General features: G+C 48.5%; 1 protein-coding gene across 1 annotated transcript; it reads left to right on the plus strand.

The window, feature by feature from the left end:
* On the plus strand, positions 1–2,884 carry Il5 (interleukin 5). Its single transcript, XM_042688987.1, has 4 exons — positions 1–149; positions 644–676; positions 2,521–2,649; positions 2,742–2,884. The coding sequence occupies exons 1-4, from the start codon at positions 6–8 to the stop codon at positions 2,838–2,840; spliced, it is 405 nt and encodes a 134-aa protein (XP_042544921.1). The 5' UTR covers positions 1–5; the 3' UTR covers positions 2,841–2,884.
* Positions 2,885–26,423: the final 23,539 nt, after the last annotated feature.

The following is a 26,423-nucleotide window of genomic DNA, read 5'->3' on the forward strand; positions in this document are numbered from 1 at the left end:
GAGGCATGAGGATGTTCCTGCACTTACAGCTGCTAGCTCTTGGAGCTGCCTATGTCTGGGCCATTGATGTGGAAAGTTCCATGCATACACTGGTGAAAGAGACCTTGACCTTGCTTTCTACTCATCGAGCGCTGCTACTAGGCAATGAGGTAATTGTTTATTCCTATAGTTCTATAAAAGTACGCAGGGTAATTGCTTGTGGTGGTTCATTTGCCATGTATAAACAAACATCTGTTATGCATAAGGCAAGTAGGTGCGAGTTAAAGAGTATCTAGTTAGCCAGGTGCCTAGTAGCTCATGCCTATAATCCTAGCTCCTCAGGAGGCTGAGACCTGAGGATTGTGGTTTGAAACTAGCCTGGGCAGAAACATCCCATGAGACTCTTAACTCTAATTAATCACTCACAGAAAAAAAAAAGTGGGAAATGGCTCTGTGGCTCAAGTGGTAGAATGCTAGCCTTGAGCCAAAGAAGCTCAGGCACAGTGTCCAGGCCCTAAGTTCAAGCCCCAGGACTGGCACCCCCCCCCCCCAAAAAAAAAAAGGAGTATCTAGTTAATAACTACATTATTAGCAAGCATCAGATTACAATTTATAAAGCACTAGAGTGCTTTAAAAACACAAATATATGTCCTTTCCTTTTCAGACCCAGAGGATTCCTGTTCCTACACATAAAAATGTAAGTCAAATTATGATTCAGTGAAAATGATTGCATGAATAATTTCATATTGCAAGCTGGAAGCCATATGTTTATTGATTTGTTTTGTTTGAAATCTCGCTATGTTGTCTCAAGATCCTGGGCTCAAAGTGATCCTCCTACCTCACCCTCGTTAGGAACTGGGGCTACAGGCACATGTCAGGACACTCAGCCAGTTATTACTTTCATTGGAAGTGTTTAATTTCCTCTATGTCATTTTTATAGGGGTGGGGGTGAATGTGTGTATTAGGAATAGGAGTTGAGTAAGAGGGTACACGCCTGTAACCCTAGCACTTGGGAGGCTGAGGCTGGAGTATGGCACATTCGAAGCCAGCTTGGGCTACATAGTAAGTTCAGGACCAGCCTGGACTACATAGCAAGACTCTGTCTCAAAATAATGATAAATAAATATTAGGAATGACTTTCAAACAGTAGAATTCATTATGCAACAGCCGGATGCTGATGGCTCATGCCGGTAATCCTAGCTACTCAGGAGGCTGAGACCTGAGGATCGCAATTCAAAGTCAGTCTGGGCAGGAAAGTCTGTCAGACACTTATCTCCAAATAGCCACCAGAAAACCGGAAGTGGTGCTGTGGCTCAAAGTGGTAGAGCATTAGCCTTGAGCAAAAGAGCTTAGGGATAGCACCCAGGCCCTGAGTTCAAACCCCATAACCGCCCCCCACCCCAAAAGAAATTATCATGCAAGTATTTCAGGCTCTTTGGTGATAGTGCCAGTTTTCTACCTGAAAGTCTCATTATCAGGGTCTTTACAGAATTGCACAGGATGTAAAAGAGTCCAAGATTTTGCTGGTTTGCCTTCCCTTCTTCCTTCCTTCCTTTTCTTCCTTCCTCCCTCCTTCCATCTTTCCCTTCCTCCCTCCCTCCCACCCTCTTTTCCTCCTTCCTTCTTTCTTTTCTTTTTCTTGCTCTATCTTCTTTACTTCCTTTTTTATTCTCATTTCTGAGACACAAACTCAAGGCCTTGCATATACTGGACAAGTCTTTTTTTTTTTTTGGTCCAGCCGTGGGGCCTGAACTCTGGGCCTGGGCGCTGTCCCTCAGCTCTTCAGCTCAAGGCTAGCGTTCTACCACTTGAGCCACAGCGCCACTTCCGGCTTTTTCTGTTTATGTGGTGTTGAGGAATCGAACCCAGGGCCTCATGCTTGCAAGGCATGCACTCTACCACTGAGCTACCTTCCCAACCCTGGACAAGTCTTTTATCAATAAGCTATACCCCTAGCCCACTCTGATATCTTTCTGAAAGTATTAGTAACTTACGATTCTAGTTTTAGAATCTTGATCAGTAAACATTAAAATATACAATAATTCATTCTGTCAATAATTTCTGCACAGTTAAATGATTATGATCATATATATTCAAAGATAAAATATATTATTCCATTAATCGGAATAGAATAAAATTACTAGCCTGAATTGCAAAAGAAAATGCTGCTATGAATTAAATTAGTAACACAATTACACCACTGAACATTTTATTTCTGGTTAAGTAGTTTCTTGATATAATTTGTAATACTCCGCATTGATTATATGACTTCATCTACTACTGATATTTTTGTCTCAGTCCAGGTGGTGTGTCATGTGGGGAAAAAAATCTAACACTCTTTGCTGAAGAATTGCTGTAAAGGCCACAAAACAAAGCTTAATTTTTGGAACAATTTTTTTTTTCATTTTGTCAAATTTAAATTATATGTATTTACTGTGTTCAATAGGTTGTCTCAAAATATTTCTATGTTGTGGGATATCTAATGTACAAAATGTGCATATATCTTGCTTTACTTGTATTTTTAAAATCTTCCTCATATAGCACCAACTCTGCATTGAGGAAATCTTTCATGGAATAGATACCCTGAAGAATCAAACTGTACATGGAGATGCGGTGCAAAAACTATTCCAAAATTTATCTTTAATAAAGAAACACATCGATCTCCAAAAAGTAAGATGAACAAATATTCCATGGGAACTCTTATTTGTCTGGCTGTGCCCATTTTTATGGAAATTGATGCATATGGTGTGTTCTTCACACAGGAGAAATGTGGCGAGGAAAGACGGAGAAGAAAGCAGTTCCTAGATTACCTGCGAGAGTTTCTTGGTGTGATAAGTACTGAGTGGACAATAGAAAACTAAAAGACAGCTGGCTGATTCTAAATGAAGATTCTGGGCATGTTTGAAATGTTAATATTTTAGCTAGCACATAAAGACAAAAAATAACGTTGTATTGTATCATGTGATGCTTTGGTATATGTACACGTTGTATGAGCCAGGTTAAACAAATCTATTGGTCTGGGATGTAGTTCAGTGGCAAAGCACTTGCCTAGCAAGTGCAACATCCTGGGTTCGATGCCCAGTACCAAAAAAAAAAAAAAAAAAAAAAGACAAAAACAAAAAGACAAATCAATATCCTCAAAAATTCATCATTTCTATATGGGAAAATATTGACCATCCTAAACTTGGCACTGATGGCACATGCCTGTAATCCTGACTACTCAGGAGACTGAGAACTGAGGATCATGGTTCAAAGCCAGCCCTGTGTGAATCTTATCTCCAATTAGGCAGCAAAAAGCCCAAAACAGAGCTGTGGCTCAAGTAGTAGAATGCCAGCCTTGAGAGTAAACAGTGCCTATGCCTTAGACAGTCCCAAGACTGTCATTAAAAAAAAAAAAAAAGACTAGGGCTGGGAATGTGGCTTAGAGGTAGAGTGCTTGCCTAGCATGCATGAAGCCCTAGTTCGATTCCTCAGTACCACATAAACAGAAAAAGCCAGAAGTGGCATTGTGGCTCAAGTGGTAGAGTGCTAGCCTTGAGCAAAAGAAGCTTAGGGACAGTGCTCAGGCCCTGAGTTCAAGTCCCAGGACTGACAAAAACAAAAAAAGACTATCCTTTCTTCTAGCTTTTTGAGATATACAGTAGACAGTTGTTACCTGTAGTAACCCCAACTGCAACTTTGTATCTACCCATTGGGACTCACATGCTAGGCAAGCACTCTACCACTAAGCCACATGCCCAGCCATGAAGGGGACCATTATAAAAGTGGACAGGGTATGGAAAGAAGGAAGTCCCTGGCACTAGTGACTCTGGGAGCTATAACAGGAGAGGAGGGGACTCAAGGGGTATGGCCAGCTCACAGCAGCCATGCAAAGGGAGAGATGAGGAGGATGGATATCCTGATTTCATCTGCCCCTCCTTACCCTGGCCAAACCCAGTGGAAAGCCTATAGGCAGAGAAGACATTGACATCATCCACAGTCAGCTACCGAAAGAAGGGGAAGAGTGAATTGATCTAGGGCAGCAGATGGGAGCGCTTCAATACCAAACTAAGGAATTTATAAACCAAACCCCCACAGTTCAGATCCTCAAAGAAGAAAGAAAGAAGTCAATCCATTCCACATTCATTGAAGTTACCATTTGTGAAGACAAACCACAGCCTAGGAGCCTGGTGCTGGTGGCTCACACCCGCTACTCGGGAGGCTGAGGTCTGAGGATCATTGTTCAAAGCCAACTCTAGCAGGAAGTACAGGAGACTCTTATCTCTCAGCGCCAAAAAAAGCTGGTAATACAGCTGTGGCTCAACTGGTAGAGTGCTAGCCTTGAGCAAAAAGAGCAAAAAGAGGCAGTGCCCAGGCCTTGAGTTCAAGCGGCAAGAAGGATACAAGACCAAACAAATAACATAACCCACAAGCTACGACACAAAGACGATAGATTAAAGGCACATGTAGTAGCTTCTGCCTGCCATCTCAGCTACTCAGGAGGTAGACATTGAGAGGCTAGTAGTCTGAAGCCTATCCCAAGCAAAAAAAAATCAAGGGCAAAAAAGGGGTGACATAGCTGAAGTGGTAGAGGGCCTGTGTAGCAAGTCAGCTAGGATCCCCAATTTTACTACAAACTGTGTTTCAGAGCTATAGACCCCGAACAAGAATTACTTTCACTTCACATTCTAGGTAAAGAGTTGCACTGTCTGACTTTAAATTTCAGTCATTCTAGTAATGTGAAATGTTATCTCACTGTGGTTTAATTTTTGCATTTCCCTGACTACTAACAAGGTGACGCATCTCTATATTTGTTTATTGTACAACTTGTGTTTCCTGTTCTGAGAAATGCTTATTCATTACTTAGGTGTGGGGGTGGGGGTTATTTTTATTATTATTATTAAGTAGATTTTGTTATACATTTTGGAAATTGATACTTTAAAAAAAAAAAGCAATTCAAGTGGAGGTGTGGCTCAAGTGGTAGAGCGCTCGCCTGGAGCTAAAGAGCTGAGGGACAGTGCCCGGGCCCAGAGTTCAAGCTCCACAACCGACAAAAAAAAAAAGCAATTCGGATGTTTGAAGTTGAGGCTTTGCTTTTGCCAGACCAGGTATTCTACCACTTGAGCCATGCCTCCAGCTCTTTTTGAGCTTTTTTTTTTTGTAGGTTGTGAGGCTTGAACGCTGGGCCTGGGTTCTCTAAGCTCTTCAGCTCAAGGCTAGCACTCTACCACTTGAGCCACAGCACCACTTCTAGTTCTCTAGTGGTTCATCGGAGATAAGAGTCTCACGGATTTTCTGCCCAGGCTGGCTTTGAACCATGAACCTCAGATCTAGACTCCTGAGAAGCTAGGATTACAGGCGTGAGCCACTGGCACCCAGCTCTGTATTGGTTATTTCTTTCTTTCTTTTTTTTTTTTTGGGGGGGGTCCAGTCATGGGGCCCTGAACTCTGGGCCTGGGCACTGTCCTTCAGCTCTTCAGCTCAAGGCTAGTGCTCTACCACTTGAGCTACAGCGCCACTTCCAGCTTTTTTTTCTTTTTGCATATGTGGTGCTGAGGAATCGAACCCAGGGCCTCATGCATGCAAGGCAAGCGCTCTACCACTGAGCCACCTTCCCAGCCCCATGGTTATTTATTTCTTTTTGGCCAGACCTGGGGCTTGAACTCAGGGCCTGGACACTGTCCCTGATCTTTTGCTCAAGGTAGCACTCTACCACTTAAGCCACAGCACCACTTCTGGTCTTTTCTGTGTATGTGGTAAGGAATCGAACCAGAGCCTCACACATGATAGGCAAGCACTCTATCACTGAGCCACCTTCCCAGCCCCTGTGATGGTTATTTCTTTTTTTTTTTTTTGTCGGTCATGGGGCTTGAACTCTGGGCCTGGGCGCTGTCCCTCAGCTCTTCAGCTCAAGGCGAGCGCTCTACCACTTGAGCTACAGCGCCACTTCCGGTTTTCTGGTGGTTTATTGGAGATAGGAGTCTCACGGTCTCTCCTGCCCGGGCTGGCTTTGAACCGCGATCCTCAGATCTCAGCCTCCTGAGTAGCTAGGATTACAGGCGTGAGCTACCAGCACGGGCTCGGTGGGACTCTTATCTCCAATGAATTACCAGAAAACTGGAAGTGGAGCTGTGGCTCAAAGTGGTAGAGTGCCAGCCTTGAGCAAAAGAGCTCAGGGACAGTGCCCAGGCCCTGAGTTCAAGCCCTAGACTGACTAAAAAAAAAAAAAAAAGGTCAAAGTACTGAATATGAACTCATAGATGACTTTGGAACATTTACAAATGTCATTAAATGGTACAAAGAAGCAAAGGAATGATTAACCCAAAATTATTAACCTGAGCACAAAGAGGCTCAGGGACAGCACCCAGGCTCTGAGTTCAGGCCCTAGGACTGGCAAAAAATAAAATAAAAATAAATAGTACTGAGTCAGGCATCTATGACTCACACTTGTAATCCTAGTTACTCAGGAGGCTGAGAGCCAAAGGATTGAGCTTTGAACTAGCCAGGGCAGAAAAGATGACGAGACTCCATCTTCTAAATAGCTAGTAAAAATCCAGGCCTGGAGGTATGCCTCAAGTGGTAGAGCACCAGCCAAGCAAGCAATCCAAACAAGTGTGAAGCTCAAGTTCAAATCTCAGTACCAACAAATTCATATTTCATATGTATATACACACACAAACAGAGGCTTTGAGACTCTTATTTCCCATTAATCACCTAAAGCCAGAAGTAGAGCTGTGGCTCAAAGTGTTAGAGTGCTAGTCTTGAGCAAAAGAAGCTCAGGGACAGCGCCCAGGTCCAGAGTTCAAGCCCCATGACTGACAAAACAAAAAAATCAGCCAAGCCAAGAACAAGAGGCCCCGAGTTCAAGTCCCAGTACTAGCAGAAAATATACACACACACACACACACACACATACATACAAACAAACAAATGGAACAACAATGAAAAACATTAGTAGGAGATGGGGTGAGGGAAGTTAGAAGGATCCATATAGGCCAAGAAAGGACTTTGCCTTGAAAGCAGAGGTAGTTATCTGACTTGTGTTGTGTAGCTTTAGGCATTGCTGAACGATAAGGGAGACCAGTGAGGTGCTTGAGCTTAGTGATCTATGCTTCTTGTCACCCAGGTGATGAGGGATAGCAGGTAGGATGCACTGGAGGAGGAGGGAGCAGAATCCCTATCTCTCGAGATCTCAGCGCGGGCAGCTGAGCTCCGTTCTCTCTCCTTGGGGCCCACATTCTCTCCCACGGAGATTCCATTTTCTCTGCAGACATGGGTGGGGATGTCCTTGGATCTGGTGCTTGCTTCCTTCCTCTTGTCTGCTGCCTGATAGCCAGAGCCCTCTCCTTGGATGGCAGCCGGCTGTCTTGGGCTCCTGAGACGGGGTGCGCAGGTTCAAACTTGTATTTGCCTAAGTCTAAGTCCCAAGGCCCTGCCAACATGTGAGTGGTTCCCAGGTCCTGTGTGGGCGTGGCTTTCACCAGGTGCCTCCTGATGCCTCGTGGCTAGCTCTGATAGGGTCTATTATGGATGATCTACAGGCAGCCTCTCACAGAAGAACTTCCTGTCCTCATACTGAACACTAGCATTCCTGTTCTTTTGTGTTTTTAATTTTATTTTGGCAGTACTAGGATTTGAGCTCAAGGCCTTCTACCATTTAAGCCATGCCCCAAGTCCTTTATTTATGATCGCTTGCTTGCTTTCCTTTTTTCTTTCTTTCCTTCCTGCCTCCCTCCTTCCTTCCTTTCTTTTTCCCCCCCCTTCGGTTGTGAGGCTTGAACTCTAGGCCTGGGCGCTGTCCCTGAGCTCTTCAGCTCAAGGCAAGCGCTCTACCACTTGAGCTCCGCGTCTGTTTTTCTGGTATAATTGGACTTTCCTGCCCAGGCTAGCCTTGAACCATGATCCTCAAGTCTCAGCCTCCTGAGTAGCTAGGATTACAGGCATGAGCCACTGGTGCCTGGCTAGTTCTTTTTTTACAGGGTCTTGTGTTTTGACCCAGGGCTGGCCTCACATTGCAAAGCTTCTGGGACAGCAGGATTGTAACACTGGCTTTTTGATTGAGATGCAGGGTAAGGGAGATTCACTGACTTTTTTTTTGTTCTGGCTGGCTTCAAACTGAGATCCTCCCAATCTTTACCTCCCAAGTATATGGAAGTTACAGATGTAAGCCACCGACTGCAGTTGGCTTATTAGTTTTGAAATAGCCAGAGCTGATGTTGAGTTCTCAAGCCTTTTGCCTGACTCCCAAGTGCTGCCACTTCAAACCTTTCCCCTTTCCCATGTTCCTGTTTTGTTTTTTTTTTGTCGGTCGTGGGGCTTGAACTCTGGGCTTGGGCACTGTCCCTCAGCTCTTCAGCTCAAGGCGAGCACTCTACCACTTGAGCTACAGCGCCACTTCCGGTTTTCTGGTGGTTTATTGGAGATAGGAGTCTCACGGTCTTTCCTGCCCGGGCTGGCTTTGAACCGCGATTCTCAGATCTCAGCCTCCTGAGTAGCTAGGATTACAGGCGTGAGCCACCAGCGCCCGGCTCATGTTCCTGTTTTTCAAAGTCGGGGAGGCTGGTCTATTCAGAGCTTCTTCTCCTCCCTCCCTCCTTCCATTCTCCCTGTCTCCAGCCTTATGCCAGTTTCCCACATTCACAGAATTCCTGTTTGTTTTTGTTTTAAAATTCTGTTGCTAGAAACCCAGGCCCTCCCTCGTGTACACACCCCAACATGGAGTTACACCCTCCAGGCCCAGTTTCTTTCTATTTCCTTTTTTTTTTTTTTGCCAGTCTTGGGGCTTCAACTCACTGTCTCTGAGCTTCTTTTGCTCAAGGCTAGTTCTCTACCACTTGAGCCACAGCACCACTTCCGGCTTTTTCTGCTTATGTAATGCTGAAGAATCGAACCCAGGGCTTTATGCATGCAAGGCAAGCACTCTAGCACTGAGCCACCTTCCCAGCCCCAGGCCCAGTTTCTAATACAGAGCAATTTCAGAAGCCCTGTAGAGTTCATGGCAGATCTTTGCTCTCTGCTGCCCTCTTGTGGCCTATTGAGGTATTTCCCCCAAAAAAATTCTTACCAGAGTAACAGCAGTTCTGAGAGTTGTGCAGGGGAAACGAACTCTGTACTTTCTCAGGGCAGAAGCAGTTTCCTGGGCTGTTAACAGGATCCCACACCACCCCCCGGGTAACTGACCTGTTAATTTTGGAGGTGAACCCAAGCCCCACACAGTCCACCCCTGGGCCCAGTTCTGTTCTGTCTTCTACTCAGAAGCCTTTTGGGCCCCTGGAGACAGATTCCGGCCCTTCCCTGGCAGCAGCCTGAGTCTAGACAAGGAGAGGGCAGGTGAGAAAGCCCCTAAGTTTGGAAAGGGAGCCAGCTTCCATCTTTGGCCTCAAGTCCTTTCTCTCTCCACCACTGCAGGCACCGCTTTGGCACAAACCTAGAAATCAGAGTGCAAATTCCCTTGGCAGAAATCAGAATTGCGCCCAACCTTCATCCTTCAGTCCTGAGCAGATCGAGCTCTATGGAGAACTCCCACCACCCTGGCACAGTGCTGGTATGCGTGCCCAGGCAGGCATTACCACCAGCTGGCAGAACGAATGGATGGAGGGACCAACAAATGTCATCCATGAGGCTCCTTCACTGCTCCTTGATGTCTGAATACTGCCCCCCAGAGGGCAAAAATGTTATGACTTTAAAAAGAGACACCCTTCCCTGCCCCCCCTTCCCCACAACTACCAACCATCCTTATTTCTCTTCAAGTCCTCAGGTTGTCAGATCACTAGGCCACCCTTGACATTAATGAGATCTTTCAGTCTCTTCATGGCCCCATCTGTAAGTAGAAAAGACGCCCTCTGCTGGCAGGGAAAAAAGGCTAGGCAATTAGAGAAAAGACTCCCTCCCATTGAGGCTCTGAGTCCCTCACCCTGGCCTTGAGCAGTCCCATATACAGGCCCCTAGACATCCTATCACCATGGCCTGGAACAGTCGTGTGTGAGGGCGCCTGGATGATTTGCATGTGAACAACGGGCTTATTTGATCCCAGAAGTGGGCACCCAATCAGAGGGGCCAAATAATGCATGCAGAGCTCATGCAGGCCGCGTGGAGCCTCTGATTGGGTCTGGGGACTGATACAGCCCACGGGCTGTCCAATGATCTTGAGAGTCACATAGTTCTCTCCTAGAGAGCACAATGAGGTCCAGACAGTGTCCTCCCCCTCACTTTAGGACCTCTCCTATCTAGACTCTCTTCAAAGTCTCAGTTCCCTTGGAATAAAGCCTACGCCAGCCCCTGCCTACTTCCTCGCCCCTATCTCCCTTCTCCCTCCTAGCCTCCCCACTGCAGGCTCGCCCATACTTTCCGAAGCACACTCAGCTTGCTTCCTCCCCAGGGCCTGTGCACTACCCATGTCCTCTACTTAGCATGCTCCTTGCCTCTTCTACCACTTAAAGAGCTAAAGCGGCCAGGCGCCGGTGGCTCACACCTATAATCCTAGTTACTCAGGAGGCTGAGACCTGAGGATTGTGGTTCAAAGCCAGCCCAGGCAGGAAAGTCAATGAGATTATTATCTCCAATTAACCACCAAAAAAAGTGGTAGTGGCATTGTGGTTCAAGTGGTAGAGCACACACCTTGACCTGAAGAGCTGAGGGACAGTGCCCAGGTCCAGAGTTCAAGCTCCACAACTGAAAAACAAAAACCAACACACACACACACACACACACACAAATGAGCTAAAATGTCACCTCTTCAGATATTCCTTGAATACCAGTGTGCAACTGCATATTGCTATCTTATTTTACCACAAAATATTGATCAGTGCTTGTGACATATTCTATATTTATTTGGTCATTCCCTGCCTCCCATGGAAAGTTCATTTTAGGACAGCAAGAACTTTGTCATCATAGTTACTTCCATATCTGGTGCCAAGAGCCACAGCTGGCACATGACACTGCCTTCAACACATGCTTGTTGAATGTCTCCACCCACCAATACCCATTTCTATGCCCAGCACCTTGACACAGGGGAAATGTTTGCTTTTTGAATTTGTCAGGTAACCTGTTCTTATGGTACCCATGGCCCATCACCTTCCCTACGCTAGGAGAAATGACATGCGTAGGAAAATGACAAGAGAAAACCTGCAGGAAAGTTTAAAGACCTCCAGGTACCAGTGGTCTCATGACTGTAATCCTCATGACTGTATTTGGGAGGCTGAAAACTAGAGGATCGATATCCAAGGCTAGCCCTGATAGAAAAGTTCACAAGATCTGTTTTCAACTCTTAGCTGGGCATAAAAGCCCAAACTTATCCAGGCTACATGGAAGGTTGGGACTAGGGGGGCTTATGATGCTGGGCCAGCTAGGCAAAAAAATGTGTCTTCACGGAGCTGATGCTGAAAAAAGTGCATGCCTGGGACCTTCATGATGGACGGCCTAAAAGTAGGTGCCTTCCTGGGCAGGAAGCAAATCCTATCCTAAACATAGTTGGGCACCAGTGGCTCATACCAGGAGGCTAAGATCTGAGCAATTGCAGTTTGAAGCCAACCTCGCAGGAAATTCCACGAGACGTTTTTTTTTTGTCAGTTGTGGGGCTTGAACTCTAGGCCTGGGCACTGTCCCTCAGCTCTTCAGCTCAAGGCGAGCAATCTACCACTTGAGCCACAGAACCACTTCCGGTTTTCTGAGTGGTTTATTGGAGATCAGAGTCCCATGGACTTTTCTTTCCCAGGCTGGCTTTGAACCATGATCCTCAAATCTCAGCCTCCTTAGTAGCTAGGATTACAGGCATGAGCCACTGGTGCCCAGCAACTTCTGTTTTTTGAGTGGTTATAATTGAAGAGTCTTACGGGGCATTTCTGCCCAGGCTGGCTTTGAACCATGATCCTCAGATCTCAGCCTCCTGAGTGGCTAGGATTGCAGGTGTGAGCCACTGGCACCCAGCTCCATGAGACTTATCTCCAATTAACTGCAAAAAAGCCAGAAATGAAGCTGTGGCTCCAGTGTTGAGAGACATAGGGGAGGGGACTCTTAATGCCAGGGCCATGGTGGGCAGGTCTTGCCAGGGAAGGCCAGCCTCTCTGTTGAGTGGCAGAGAGTTTTCTGGAAGATACTCACTACCAGTGGGGCATGGCGCATGAACTCCTGGCTCACGGCTGAGGGTCAATCAGCACATTGTTAGGGCCTCTTGTACCTGGGCCACAGGCCGCCATTCAACACTCCATGGTGGTCCATGCCTGCAAGGCTTGGAACTGCTTGTAGATGCTCTGATTTTTCCTTTATTTTTTGTTGGTCATGGGGCTTGAACTCAGGGACTAGATGTTGTCTCTGAGCTTTATTTGCCCCAGGCTAGTGTTCTACCACTTTGAGCCACACCACCACTTGTGGTTTTTTTTCTGGTGGTTAACTGGAGATCTGAGTCAGTCTCATGAAAGTTCCTGCCCAGGCTGGCTTTGAACTGCAATCTGCAAATCTCTGCCTCCTGAATAGCTAGGATTAAAGGTGTGAGCCACTAGCACCCAAGTTGGATGCTCAGATTTTGTGGTTGGCTTGGTTCTGCCTCCACTCCCAGCTTGGATACTTCAGACAGGGATTTTTGGCATTGCTTGTTCTCTTTATACAGTATCTAGAGCTGAGCATGTGGCTTAGTGGTAGAGTGCTTGCCTAGCATGCATGAAGCCCTGCATTCAATTCCTCAGTACGCCATATCAATAGAAAAAGCCGGAAGTGGCACTGTGGCTCAAGTGGCAGAGCTCAGGGACAGTGCTCAGGCTCTGAGTTCAAGCCCAGTACTGGCAAATTTTTTTAATTAAAAAAAAAATATATATATATATATACACATATAAGCTGGGCATCAGTGGCTCACGCCTGTAATCCTAGCTACTCGGGAGGCTGAGATCTGAGGATCGCGGTTCAAAGCCAGCCTGGGCAGGAAAGGCTGTGAGACTCTTATCTCCAATAAACCACCAGAAAACTGGAAGTGGCGTTGTAGCTCAAGTGGTAGAGCACTAGCCTTGAGCTGAAGAGCTGAGGGACAGCGCCCAGGCCCAGAGTTCAAGCCCCACAACCAACCAAAAAAATTAAAAACATATATATATATATATATATATATAAAACGAGAGAGAGAGACAGAGAGACAGAGAGACAGAGAGAGAGAGGGAGGAGAGGGAGCGGGGTTTGGAGGAATATTGCTCCTCTACAGGCCTAGCCTTCTGCCTTCAATTTCAGGCCAAATCTTCTGTTGATCTAGAGGATATCACTCACCCTGCAACCAAGACTCTAACGTAGTATATGATGGTTTCATTCACTGATGCTTTACCACGTGAGCCATGCCTCCAACCAGAGGATTTCCTCAGAAGAACCTGAAGATTGTCTGTGCCTGAACGGTGCCTACGTGAGGAGATGAGGGCTCAGCCTAGGCTATGGAGGAGAGGCAAAGACCTTGATGAGAGCAAGCCTTCCTAGACAAGTCACTTTAAGGAACCCATCTCTCTAGCTGTGCTTCTTGGCCTGTCTGGCATCGGTTCAAAAGCAGGAAGCACAGGGACTCTGTTTATTTTACCGAGTGGCACCTGCCTATCTGCCTTAGCCAAAGTTCATCCCCTGTCCTTGCCCTTGCCAGCAGCCTGAGAATACTGTCCCTATCCCCACCCAACCTTAGACCACGCCCCCCCAAAGGAGGGGAAGGGTAGTTCTCTACATTTTCCAGCAGGAGGTGCTGCTGTCATAATGTCCAAGCTTCTGAGTGGGGGAAACAAGGCTGGGGGGAGCCAAGTTGCTAATGACCTGGGAACACAGGTGGGCCTGAGGGTGAACTCTGGTCTTACCAGACAGCAAAAGAACAACGGGATTGATAATCACTCTCCACCCAGCAACAGGGACAGTCAGATCACCCTTCCCTGCCAGCCGTGCCCGCACACCCAGGGTCCAAAGGACAAGGCCTAGCAGTCTTGGGGGCAGGGTTTCAGGTTCTAGCTGGGGTTACCAGTGACCAAGCCATTCCTGGGACAGGCCTTTTGACCTCCTGCCTTACTCTCTTTAACATAATGCTCCTGGCTCCCCAGAATCGTGACCTCAAGCTCCAACTTTGGCCAAGGCCTAATTGTGGGCATGTATATCCCTAAACAATGTGTGTGTGTGTGGGGGGGGGTATTCCTGTACTTGTTCTAGAAGGGAGATCCTAGGGGAGTGTAGAAAGGTTCCACTCCAGCGTGTCCCACATCCTAGCCAACGCCAAATCTTATCCTTTGATTTGGAGATGGATATCCCCAGACATTTACAAATCTAGGGCTACCAGGGGTCAGGAACTGCTCCCTGTCTAGCCCCCTGTCTCAGAGAGGCGCAGCCGGGTTTTGGACAAGAGTAAGATGAGAGCTGGGTACCAGTGGCTCATGCCTAGAATCCTAGCTACTCAGGAGGCTGAGATCTGAGGATTATGGTTTGAAGCCAGCCCAGGCAGAAAAGTCCATGAAACTCTCATCTCCAATTAATTACTAAAAAGCTGGAAATGGAGCTGTGGCTTGAAGGTAGACCACTAGCCCTGCGCACAAAAGCGCAGGGATGGGTGGCCAGACCCCTGAGTTCAAGCCCCAGGATTGGCATAAAAACAAAAACAGTGAGATGAGTAAGGTATCTGGGCAAGCCCTTTAAGGAGGCACTCACTCTAAGGGCCATGCAAAGGGCTAGCTGGGCCGGGCGCTGGTGGCTCACGCCTGTAATCCTAGCTACTCAGGAGGCTGAGATCTGAGGATCGCGGTTCAAAGCCAGCCCGGGCAGGAGAGACTGTGAGACTCCTATCTCCAATAAACCACCAGAAAACCGGAAGTGGCGCTGTAGCTCAAGTGGTAGAGCACTCGCCTTGAGCTGAAGAGCTGAGGGACAGCGCCCAGGCCCAGAGTTCAAGCCCCACGACCGACAAAAAAAAAAAAAAGGGCTAGCTGGTACCTGAGAGGTTATGCCTCCTTAAATATAGACTAATCTCTCCTAGTGAGCCAAGGGAACTCTCTTCAGTGACAACCAGGGAAAGTTTCCTTGTTCCTTCCTTCCTTCCTTCTTTCCTTCCTTTTCTTTCTTTCTTTTTGTTGGTTATGGGGCCTGAACTCTGAACCTGAGTGCTGTCCCTCAGCTCTTCAGCTCAAGGGTACTGCTCTATCACTTGAGCCATAGTGCAATTTCTGGCTTTTTCTGCTTATGTCATGCTGAGGAATCAAACCCAGGGCCTCATGCATGCAAGGCAAGCACTCTACCACTGAGCCACCTTCCCAGCCCCAGGGAACATTTTTCTAAAGCACATTTCATGTTCCCCCCGGTCCAGCCGGTCCACAGCCTCAGCCCAAACCACATAGAAAGCCACATAGGACTGCCTAGTCCTGAACTTCTGAGTCTCCAAGGCATTTCCTTGGACTGTTCTCATGTCTTGGGGGTATCTTTGACACTTGGCCTATTGACTTTGGCTTGTTCTTCAGGGCTGGCTGAACTGTCATCTCCTCAGTGTTAGCATTGATGAACACTGGTTGACTTGCTCCTGTCCTCACCCTGGCACCATCTCTGTCCCCTTTGCCTCAAACTCCAAGTATGATATACCCCATTATTCCACATTCAGAGCACCGTTCCTGGATGCCAAGAAGGTGTCTCTGAGTATCTGCCACTGGAGAGCTCATAGGTAGAATAGGAGTGGGGGACTGGTGCCCTGACTTTTAAGTCCCCCACATTGGCCCATGACTTGCTGATGGCCTTCAGTCTTCATTAAAAAAATTATCATTATTAAGCTGGGTGCTGGTGGCTCACACCTGTAATCCTAGTTACTCAGGAGGCTGAGATCTGAGGATCACGGTTCAAAGCCAGCCTGGGCAGGAAAGTATGCGAGACTCTCCAATAAGTCACCAGAAAACCAGAAGTGGCACTGTGGCTTAAGTGGTAGAGTGCTAGTCTTGAGCTGAAGAGTTGAGGGACAGCACCCAGCCCAGAATTCAAGCTCTGTGTCTAACCAAAAAAATACAAAATGATGATACTGATTATTATTATTATTGTCAATACTGGGGATTGAATTTGCTACATAAACATGCTAACACTTGAGACACACTTCCATTTATTTTGATTACTTTTTGGGTTGTTTTTCAGATAGGGTCTCAGGCTTTTGCCTAGGCTAGCCTTGAACCACAATTCTCCTACTTTTGCCTTTCCAAGTAGCTGGGATTACAGGTGTGCATCGTCATGTTCCACCTCCACCCCCATTTTCACCTGCTCCACAAAAAGCAAAGTAAGACACACCACAGGCCACCAGGCTACGCAGGCTGGGAAACCCTCTCCTAAGTATTCTTTAGGATTCGCAAGGCTTTTGTTTCCTGAAAATGAAGTGGAGGACTTCTGGCTCAAAGCTCCTTCTCTCTCCCTCTTTCTCTTTCTTTTCTCTCTCTCTCTCTTTTTTTTTTGGTCAGTTGTGGGGCTTGAACTCTGGGCCTGGGAACTATCCCTCAGCTCTTCAGCTCAAGGCTAGCACTCTACTACTTGAGTCACAGCACCACTTCCAGCTTTTTCTGTGTATGTGGTACTGAGGAATCAAACCCAGGGCCTCATGCATGCAAGGCAAGCACTCCACCACTGAGCCACCTTCCCAGCCCAAGCCCCTTCTCTTATTTATTTGTTGTCAGTTCTGGACCCCCACCCCCCAGTACACTCCTAAGACAGCACTTAGTGCTGGCTAACAGACAGGATGATATACTTACCTGGCAAGGAAAAAGCTAAATAAGTTTTCTCCCAGATCATCCAGGCAAGTGGGCCTCAGTGGACCCTTTCCCCATCTTGCCAATCAATGAGTCAGTCAACAGATAGCTATCTGCGGACGTATATAAAGTGAGTCCCCTTGTGGGCCTGCCTTTCAGGAGAGGAGAGAGAATTGCCTGGCAGGAACAGACAGCCCTGTCTCTTGTGTCAGGTCTGCACAGAGCTTGCTATTGAGTTTCCCCTCTCTCGGGAGGATTTCAAGAGTCTCCTTGGAGAGATAGAACCCAAGTGGTGCTCAGAAAAGTCTAGTGGGGCACCAATGGCTCACACCTATAATCCTAGCTACTCAGGAGGCTGAGATCTGAGGATCATGGTTCAAAGCCAGCCCGGGCAGGAAAGTTCGTGAGCCTCTTATCTCTGATCAACCACTAGAAAACCATAAGTGGCACTGTGGCTCAAATGGTAGAGCACTAGTCTTGAGTACAAAGAGGCTCAGGGACAGCACCAAGGGACTGAGTTCAAGCCCCAGGGCCAGCACAAAAACAAAAAACAAAAAAAACAAACAAAAAAAACAAAGCCAGTCTTCTATGCCTTCATATTGGAGCATGCAGTTTTTGTGGAAGCTGATTTTTCTTTTTTTTGGTTAAGATCATCTCCTAGAAAATGTACACACTGCTGAGACTGGCCTAATCCATCATCTATTACCCATCTCACATCCATCCATCCATCTATCCTTCCATCCATCCACTCATCCATGTACGCATGCATCCTTTGTACATTGGTTCACACAAGGCTTGCCCTTTCTCAGCGAGGCTGCCTTCAGAGACTACAGCAGTCACCAGATCTCCTGCCTCTCCCCTCTGACAATTTATGGACAAGGGTCAAGGCGGGACTCCTGAATTCAAAAGTACTCTTTGAACTGGGCAGAGGGCCAGAATCAATGTGCCTAGCCCTAGGAGAAGAAATGGACAATCATTTCTGGCCTGGGTTTTACTGAACTGCTTCCATGGTTGCTGCCTCTTCCCCCCCCCCCCCCCCATGGTACCCCTTCATTGTCCTGGAATTGGGATTCCCAAGCTGAGTCACTGGGGTCACCAGGGATTGTGCTCAAAACAGAAGATCCACTCTTGCAGTATTTGGAGTTTCCCTGGCTCCTTCCCAGGCTGGCCTGGGCAGAGGCTGAAGAAAGCCGGTGCTACTCTATGCAAGGGCTACAAGAAAGGCCTCTTCTGCACATTCCTGCAGTTCTGGCTGCCCCTGACACCTGACTCATCCCCAGCTGTTCTGGGTAAGAGATAGCCATACTTAGTGTAATATATGATTTTCTAAATGTGTATGTGTAAAAAAAAAAATGGTCCCTACCAATAGATTTGGGATTGCAAAAATTTAGGAAGCACGGGCTTACAGAAAGACCCCGGGTTCTGATGAGGAAAGGTCGTAGGATCTGTTTCTTCCATCCCAAACTCCCAGTTTCCTGGCTCAGATTTAGGACCAACACACAACAGGATCCCTGGCAGAAGCTCCAAGTCCTGGGGAGGGAAGGAAGTGGCCAGGCCCACAGCTAAGATTCCTGTGTGATGAGTACAGCTCCTTGTTGCCCTCCACCCCCATCTGGAGGACAGCGCTGTGTCCGGAGGGATGCCTCCTTCTTCTGTGGGCATGCCCGGGGCCTGCCTTGGTTCTGGCCTCAGATCCCTAGCCCCCTAGATGTCTCTAATTCACTCTGTTCTTTCATTGATGCAGCAAGGTGCTCGCTGAGTTTCTGGTTAGCTGTTTCCAAAGCAGGGCACAGCAGGCTGGACTAAACAGGATTTCAGGTCAGAGGATAGAATGATTTCCTCTAAATTCACACACACACACACACACACACACACACACACACACACACACACACACACACACACACACACACAATGAGAACTGGACGCCAGTGGCTCAGGCCTGGAATCCTATCTATGCAGGAGGCTGAGATCTGAGGATCGCAATTCGAAGCTGGCTTTGGAAAGGCAGGAAAGTCCATAAGACTCTTAGCAACAATGAACCACCAAAAAGCCCAAGTGGAACTGTGGCTCACGTGGTAGAGCAGCAAGCAGTCTGGACCAAAAGCCCTGAGTTCAAGCCCCAGGACCCGCACGTACACAAAACACGGGAACGTGCATGCACACATACACATGCGCACGCACGTGCAAAGAGCACACACGGACACCTGTGGCTCACACATATTGTAATGAAACCTTATTCCATGAAAACCGAAAACGATGGGTCCGGAGCCCTCAAACGGCCGGGGGATGCCCCCGGACGCCCCTTAGGCTCCCTTCCCCGCGGGGTCACCCCAGCCCTCACTGGGGGTGCTGCCCCGACAGGCAGCGCATGGCCCCCACCTGGCCGTCCCCCTCCCGGGGCCCGGCAGGTGCACGCGGGGCGGGGGCGAGCGAGGCAACCCTCAGGTCCCGAGGGCGGCGACACCGACGCCTGCCCGCCCCGCCTCGCGGACCTCAGCGCTCGAGACTCGGTTCCGGGAAAGGCCTCCATTTCCCTGCGGCCTAGGCGCTGGTAAGAAATCGAAACCCAGGCCCCGCCCCCCGGCCTCGCGGAGCTCCGGCCCCGCCCCGCCCCGCGGGAACCAATGCTCGCGCGACGGCTGCGTAACGAGCCCGCCCCCCCCCCCCCCCCCCCGCCGCTCGCCTGCGCCCCCGGCCCCGCCGCGGGTCGGACCCGAGTCTCCCCAAGCAGCCGTGGGTGCCGTGTGTCCCGTGGAGCCGCCGCTCCCGGCACCACCTGGGGGGGGGGGACGTCCACCACGTTCCGTGCGCCCCCAGATCGCAGGGGTCGGGGGGAGTAGGGCGCTGGAAGGACACGCGGGGTGTATGTGGGGGGGAGTGGACGGAGAGTACTGCCCCATCCTCTCTCTCTCTTCTGTTGGGTCAGTCGTGGGGCTTGAACTCTGGGCTCGGGCGCTGTCCCTCAGCTGTGCCACTTGAGCCACAGCGCCACTTCCGGTTTTCTAGTGGTTCACTGGAGAGGAGCCTCGCAAGGTCTCTCCTGCCCGGGCTGGCTTCGAACCCCGATCCCCAGATCTCAGTCTCCTGAGTAGCTAGGATGACAGGCGTGAGCCATGGCGCCCGGCTTTGCCCCATCGTCTCTAGGGCCAAGGCAGGCTAGGCGCTGCCTTGGGGGAGGGCCGGGGGAGGGCGTGCGGCCGGGCTGCACAGCTCCCTTTCCAGGAAGCCCTCCCGGTGAGGGCACAACAGGAATGTGGCCCTAAGGGTCTGAGCCCCACTTCCTTTCCAAACATGCACACCCCCCTGTCAGGTTCCCTCCACCCAGTGCCAGGGTGGCTACCTGGCAGGGTGGGGGAGGGGTGGGAGGGGGAGGAGAAGGCCAAGAAGCCTGTCAGGGGAGTTCGGGAGGCACGACCCGTGGGGCGCAAGGCCCTTCTCCCATGGCAGGGTGGGGTGGGGTGCGGGGCTGCTCTGGGTCACCCGCAGCCAGGCAGGGAGTCTCCACCCACCCCCACCCCGGCCTCAGAACCCCACGGGGAGGACGAGAGCAGAGGCCTCTTTCCTCCCAACGCTGTGTTTATAAGAAATGAAACTGCACAGGGCATCAGCGACAGCCCACTGTCACCACCCACAGCCCAGGCTCCGGGAGGGGCGGGGTTCCTGAAGAGCCCCTACAGCTAGATACTTCCTGTCCCTTGCTACATCCCAGGCCCGCCCCCGCCATGCTTCCAAACCATCCACAGCCTCTCCCTTTGCACCGGCGCACACACGCGCGCGCGCGCGCGCGCGCGCGCGCGCGCACACACACACAATCTCCTAAGTGCAGTTTACAATGCAGTATATACTGCTGTGTCATACAATATATTTGCCAACACTTTGATAAGGGAGGGGCTAGTTTCATTCTCCATGAATCTCCAGGGCCAAACCAGATCAAGAGTGCCATGCCTATCTGTTGAATTAAATAAAAGCTTTCCTCTCCCTCCCTCCCCCCCTCTTCCACCCTCCCTTCCTCCCTATCTCTCCACCCTAGGCTTCTTGAAAGCAAGATGAAGGTCAGGGCCTAGATTCCTCTCTTAGAGCTCCTGGATTTTTATTTATTTTTGCCAGTTCTGGGGCTTGAACTCAGGGCCTGGACCCTGTTCCTAAGCTTCTTTTGCTCAAGGCTAGCACTCTACCACTGGAGCCACAGTGCCACTTCTGGCTTTTTCTGTGTATGTGGTACTGAGGAATCGAACCCAGGGCCTCATGCATGCTAGGCAAGCACTCTACCAATAAGCCACCTTCCCAGCCTCTGGATTTATTATTATTATTAAGCTCATTTAGGGCATGTTTGTTGTAAAACAGAAAGAACTGGGAAGGGTGTAGAGCATCTCAGAGAGCCCTACTTTAGCATCTGGAAAGTTGGAAAACATGCCTGGGGCTTCTCCACGTTGGAGAGCAGGCCTCCCATGCAAAAGTCTAACTCAAAAGCTGGGCACCAGCAGTTCACGCCTATAATCCTAGCTACTCAGGAGGCTGAGATCTGAGGATCCCAATTTAATTTGAAGCCAAACTGGGGCAAGAAAGTCTGAGACTCTTATCTTGAATTAACCACCAATAAGCCAGAACTGGTGCTGTGGCTCTAGTGGTAGAGGGCTAGCTTTAAGCAAAAATCTCAGGGCTGGCACCCAGGCCCTGAGTTCAAGTTCCAGAACTGGCACCCTAAAAAGAATCTAGCTCAAGCTTCAATAGGCCCCACACTCTGGTTCTTCCCAACTCCGGACTTCTGAGAGCATCTCTCATCCATTCCTGTGCTGATCCCTACAGACCCAGGTTTACCTAACTCCACAGCAGGCTGTGGGCCTCCATAGACAATTCTGAGAGATCTTTATCACCAATTAACTAACAAAAAACCAGAAGTGGAGTTGTGGCTCAGATGGTAGAGCAACAGCCTTGAACAAAAAAGCTACACAAGAGTGTAAGGCTGCACATACACACACACACACAATATGACAGAAAAGTCTGATTAAGGAGTAGCACATCCCTGTTACAAGGCATTTCTGAGTGCCTACCAGATGCCAGGCACTGTGCCAGCACTAAAGCATGCCCCTAGGGAGGTCATCACAGGCATGCTTGTTTGTGTTAATGAACCTGGACACAAGGATCCTGGGCTTCAGGACTCACTGGGGGCCTGAGGGAGGGAGGTGGGGACAGGATTTGGTCCTGTGTGTGTGTGTGTGTGTGTGTGCGCGCGCACGCGCGCGCACATGTGCACGAGCAGGTGTCTGTGATGATCTTGCTCCCAAGTATCCTGATTACAAAAGTCACCTTCAGGAGACCCCAGGTCACACAGCAAATTCACTCTCACTGAGCTGGGGTCTGGGTGAAGGGCATCGTGGTGGGCACAAGGTACCCCAGAGCAGGGTAGATGATCACCATGGGCTAATTTCAACTAGCTCTAGTTACGAGGCATGAGGAATGTGTTCAGGTGTCTTATGGAAAAATGGAGTTTGTTCCCTAGAAGCTCATCACTCTGAAGGTAATGGGGTGAAATAACAGCCCAGGAAAGTTCTAAGGTGGGGTGGTGGGCAGGGTGGCGGGGCTTCTGGTTGACTAGCCTAGGGGCACACATGGAAACCCTGCACTTCTGCATGGCTTGTACATTTCTGTCAATACATCTATCTGATGAATGTCATCAGGTTTGGATCCTCTGCTTAATTTCATCTTGTAAAAGGACAAAAATTACAAGTGCCATTACATCATTCTAAGTCGAATTGGCTTTATTTTGTATGGATACTAGGGGGTACGAACTCAAGTCCTCACACTCACTGGGCTGGCTTGCTTAGTTGGTGCTCTACTACTTCAGCCATGCCTCCAGGTTAGCATTTTTGCTAGTTATTTTGGAGATGGAGTCTCCTAGACATTTTTGCCTGTGCTGGCTTCAAAGTTCAGTCTGAGAAATTAGGATTACAGGTGTAAGCCACCTGTACCTGGCCTAATAGGCTATTATTCTCAACTCATGAGTCCTACTAAGAGCAACAATGAATAAATGTGGTAACAAAACACTAGGAAAAAAAATCTAATTGATTAACATCAGGATACTTCAGGTTACATTTTACAAGTATTAAAATAGAGAGGACTTCCTTATTATAATGACTAAAGTAGATTAGTATCTCCTGTTTGTTTTTTTTCTTGGCAGTTTGAATTCTCAAGGCCTGACACTTGAGCCATGCTTCCAGCCCTACAATCTTGTTTGACAGAAAGTCTGGTCTGGTTTGGGAATCTATCTGCTTTCTGGTTAATCATGTGTTATTTACACGAATGACTCCATTTAGTTTGATCTGGTCTATTGACAATGACTTGTAATTTTTTTTTCTAACAGTCTTCACAAGTAGGATTATCTCTAGTTTACAGATGGGAAAACCGAGGCCCAGAATATGTTCTCAAGATTACAAAAGAAGTGCCAAAAGCACAGACTGCAAGGTTTCATGCTCAAATCCTGTGCCATCTTTCCACCTTCTTTTTAGTCATTGTCGAAAGTGGGGAGGAGGATGCATGCTCCTGGCTCATTTCTGTAATCCTAGCTACTCAGTAAGCTGAAATTTGAGGATCTCAGTTCAAAGCCAGCCCAGGAAGGAAAGTCCATGAGACTCTAATCTCCAATTAATCATCAAAACTCAAAAGTAGAGCTGTGGCTCAATTGGTAGGATGCTAGCCGAGAGAGAGAGACAGAGAGAGAGAGAGAGAGAGAGAGAGAGAGAGAGAGAGAGAGAAGGAGGGGAGAAAGGTGGGGCAGGTATGGTGGAGTCCACCTGTAATCCAAGCACTTTGGAAGCGAAGGCAAGAGGATCATGAATTACCAGGAAGAAGGGGAGCATAGGGAAAACAGTGTGTCAAGAAAGAAAAAAAAAAAAAAAAAGTAGGAGCTGTCTATGGAAAAGAAGTTTGGACTGAAACTCCAAACTGGACCAGATGAGTGGGGATTTGAATATGGAGCCAAGGGAGGGCTCAGAAGGCAGCTAGAGTGCTGGGAATATGGCTCAGTGGTAGAGTGCTTGCCTAGCATGCATGAAGCCCTGGGTTCAATTCCTCAATACCACATACATAGAAAAAGCCAGAAGTGACACTGTGGCTCAAGTGGTAAGCTTGAGCCCTACCAAATGGTGCTGTGGCTCAAGTATTAGAGTGCTAGCCTTGAGCAAAAGAAGCTCAGGGACAGTACTCAGGCCCTTGAGTTCAAGCCCCAGGAGGTATATCCTCTCTTTGGTCTTTCCAGGAAAGCCTGAGTGTATGACACACACATATGCACAAGTGAATGGACATGGGAGTGACTGGCAAGCAGCCAGAGCTTGAGTTTGGAGGATATTTGCCCAGAGAAAATTGCTAGAATTACAGCTTTAGTGCTTTGAATCAGAGGGAAGAGGACCTACCTTGAATTACTGGGCATCTAGGAGAGACTGTCTTTCTGGTTCATATCACAGGGAAGAATCTGCAGGACAGAATTCATCAGAGGCAGTTATGCACCAGGTGGTAGTATACAGCAGTGTCAAGAACTCTGAGTTCAAGGCCAGTCAAGACCATATCAATGAGACTCTGTTTCAACAAAACCAATTTTTAAAAAGTTGCCACCCCCCCCAAAAAAAACCTGTAGGTTTGTTTTGTTTTTGCCAGTCCTGGGGCTTGAACTTGGGGCTTGAGCATTGTCCCTGCACTACTTGAGCCACAAGACCACTTTCAAATTTTTCTGTTTATGTGGTATTAAGGAATCGAACCCAGGGCTTCATGCATGCTAGGCAAGCACTCTACCACTAAGCCACATTCCCAGCCCCTGTAGGCTCTTAAGGAGGGCTTTGCTGGAGTAAAGCAGTCATGGTAAGCAGATTCTTCGAGACCTGGAAAAATCTCTGAAGTTTAAATGTTAAAAAATGTCAAAAAACACTTCAAAGATGTAAATGGCAACTTTTATTGGTAAATCCTAACATTGGGGGAATCTCCCTTAAGCAAAAACATTATTAATGCGAGCAAAGGTTTGTTATTGGTATTGTGGAAAAAATAGAAATAACATAAATGCCCTACAATAGGAGATTAATTGGTAAAGCTTTATTTTTGCCCATATGATAGAAAGCATATGGCTATTACAAATAGTATTGTAGATGTAATAATGATGCCCATTGTATGTGTATGTAAGTTTTCAGGTGATTATCTGTGGCTGAATATAGAGTTTTATTTTTATTAGATTAAATTTTGTTTTTATTCTTCCTGTTGCATTCAACAAAGTCATGGATGTCAATTTTGTTAGGCTGAAGGAGACGCCAAAGTCTTCTAATTTCATTCTTTATTTTCCAGTGGCTGTATTTTCTTAGGGACAGGACAAATATCCATCTGCTGCACAAAGAGGTTATCATGACTCAAGGAGTTACTTGTTTTCTGTTCTTCTCACTCAGGTGTTAGTTCTTGTAGCAGGTTTTCACTTGGACACTTAAGGCACCCCAAATCCTAGCTCCCCATCCCAGTTTCAGTGGCTTCCTTTTGTTGGACACTCTGCTAGGCTCCTTCCTCAAAAGCCCTCCTAGCTCCTGACCTATTCCTGACTGGGAGGCAGCTCTGACCCATTCCTGTGTTTGCACCAACCAGAGCCCTCAAATTCTGGCATGTCTGAATTGGATGAACCTATTCATTTCATCTGTGGAAGGGAGGAGGTACAGTGATTGACAAGTGGAATGCTACATCAGTGTAGCTATGCATAGCCTGCATCTTAGGGACTGGGTGCTGCCATGGAGGGTGAGCTGGGGTGATAGTGTGGGGTGATTCCTGAAGGAACATTTCATTTCTGAGACAGCAGCTTTGGGGAGGTAAAGGAAGGAGACTGCTGGGCTCAGGTTCTGGATGTAACATGTACACCCAGACTAGACTCCAGGAGACACAAATGGGGCAAGTTGCTGCCCTTACCTAGAGGTCTGAGACTGTCCGACCTTTAGCTAGACACATTGCCTTGTCCAGCTCTATTCCTCCATGTCGCCTAGAACCTCCAGGCTCAACCCCTGGGGACTCAAAAGATGACACCAATACTGCCACTGACGAGTTGTGCAAAGCCACAGTGAGCTTGTGTTGGGGCTCTGAACTGGTGGGGGAGAAGGCACACAATGTATTACATAAATTTTCTCTCCCCACCATTGCAAACCAGCAATCTAGGGCTATTGTCATTTTGTAGATGAGGAAACCCAAATCGAGAGTCCTTTATAGGTTGTGCCAGCAGCTGTCCGGTTGAGATTTCCTCCCATCCAGTAGTTCCACGCAGCCAGCGCCCCAGGCAGGTGGGGCTTTCTGCCTCTTAACTTTCATGGAGCAAGAGAGTGACCTGAACCAGGGGGCAGTGTGAGTATTCCAACTCGCCCTCCCCTGTTTTTGACACCCCATTAGCAAGCATGGGGAGCCAGGCTAGTTTTCTTTGGTGGGGGAAGTTCGGCCTCAGAGCCTTCCTCTGAAGAGGGAGGCAGTGTCCAGGTGACCCCTCCCCATCACCTACAATCCCCGCAGCTGGCTGACCCGAGAGGAGGATGAGAAGATGCAGAAGGTTAGCGACTGCGCGCTGAGGGTTGCGTGGGGGCGATCGGCTTTCCGCTGGGGCCGGCAGGCTTTCCGCTTGGGGTGGCGTGGGAGCTCGCGGGGCGGGCCCACGGGAGCCCCGGAGCGGCGGCGGCGGCGGCGCGGGCCCGGAGGGGGCGGGGAGAACCGTGGCCCCGTACTTCCCCTTCGCCGCTTAGCTCTACAACAGCCTGA

The sequence above is a fragment of the Dipodomys spectabilis genome, unplaced genomic scaffold (assembly GCF_019054845.1).
Source record: "Dipodomys spectabilis isolate Male_0828 unplaced genomic scaffold, ASM1905484v1 ptg000119l, whole genome shotgun sequence".
NCBI lineage: Eukaryota > Metazoa > Chordata > Mammalia > Rodentia > Heteromyidae > Dipodomys > Dipodomys spectabilis.

Bases quoted from the DNA above. Each gene is read 5' to 3' on its own strand.
- Il5 (XM_042688987.1), top strand. From the start codon at position 6: ATGAGGATGTTCCTGCACTTACAGCTGCTAGCTCTTGGAGCTGCCTAT. The intron at 150-643 runs GTAATTGTTTAT...TTTCCTTTTCAG, and splicing joins CGCTGCTACTAGGCAATGAG to ACCCAGAGGATTCCTGTTCC. The intron at 677-2,520 runs GTAAGTCAAATT...TTCCTCATATAG, and splicing joins CTGTTCCTACACATAAAAAT to CACCAACTCTGCATTGAGGA.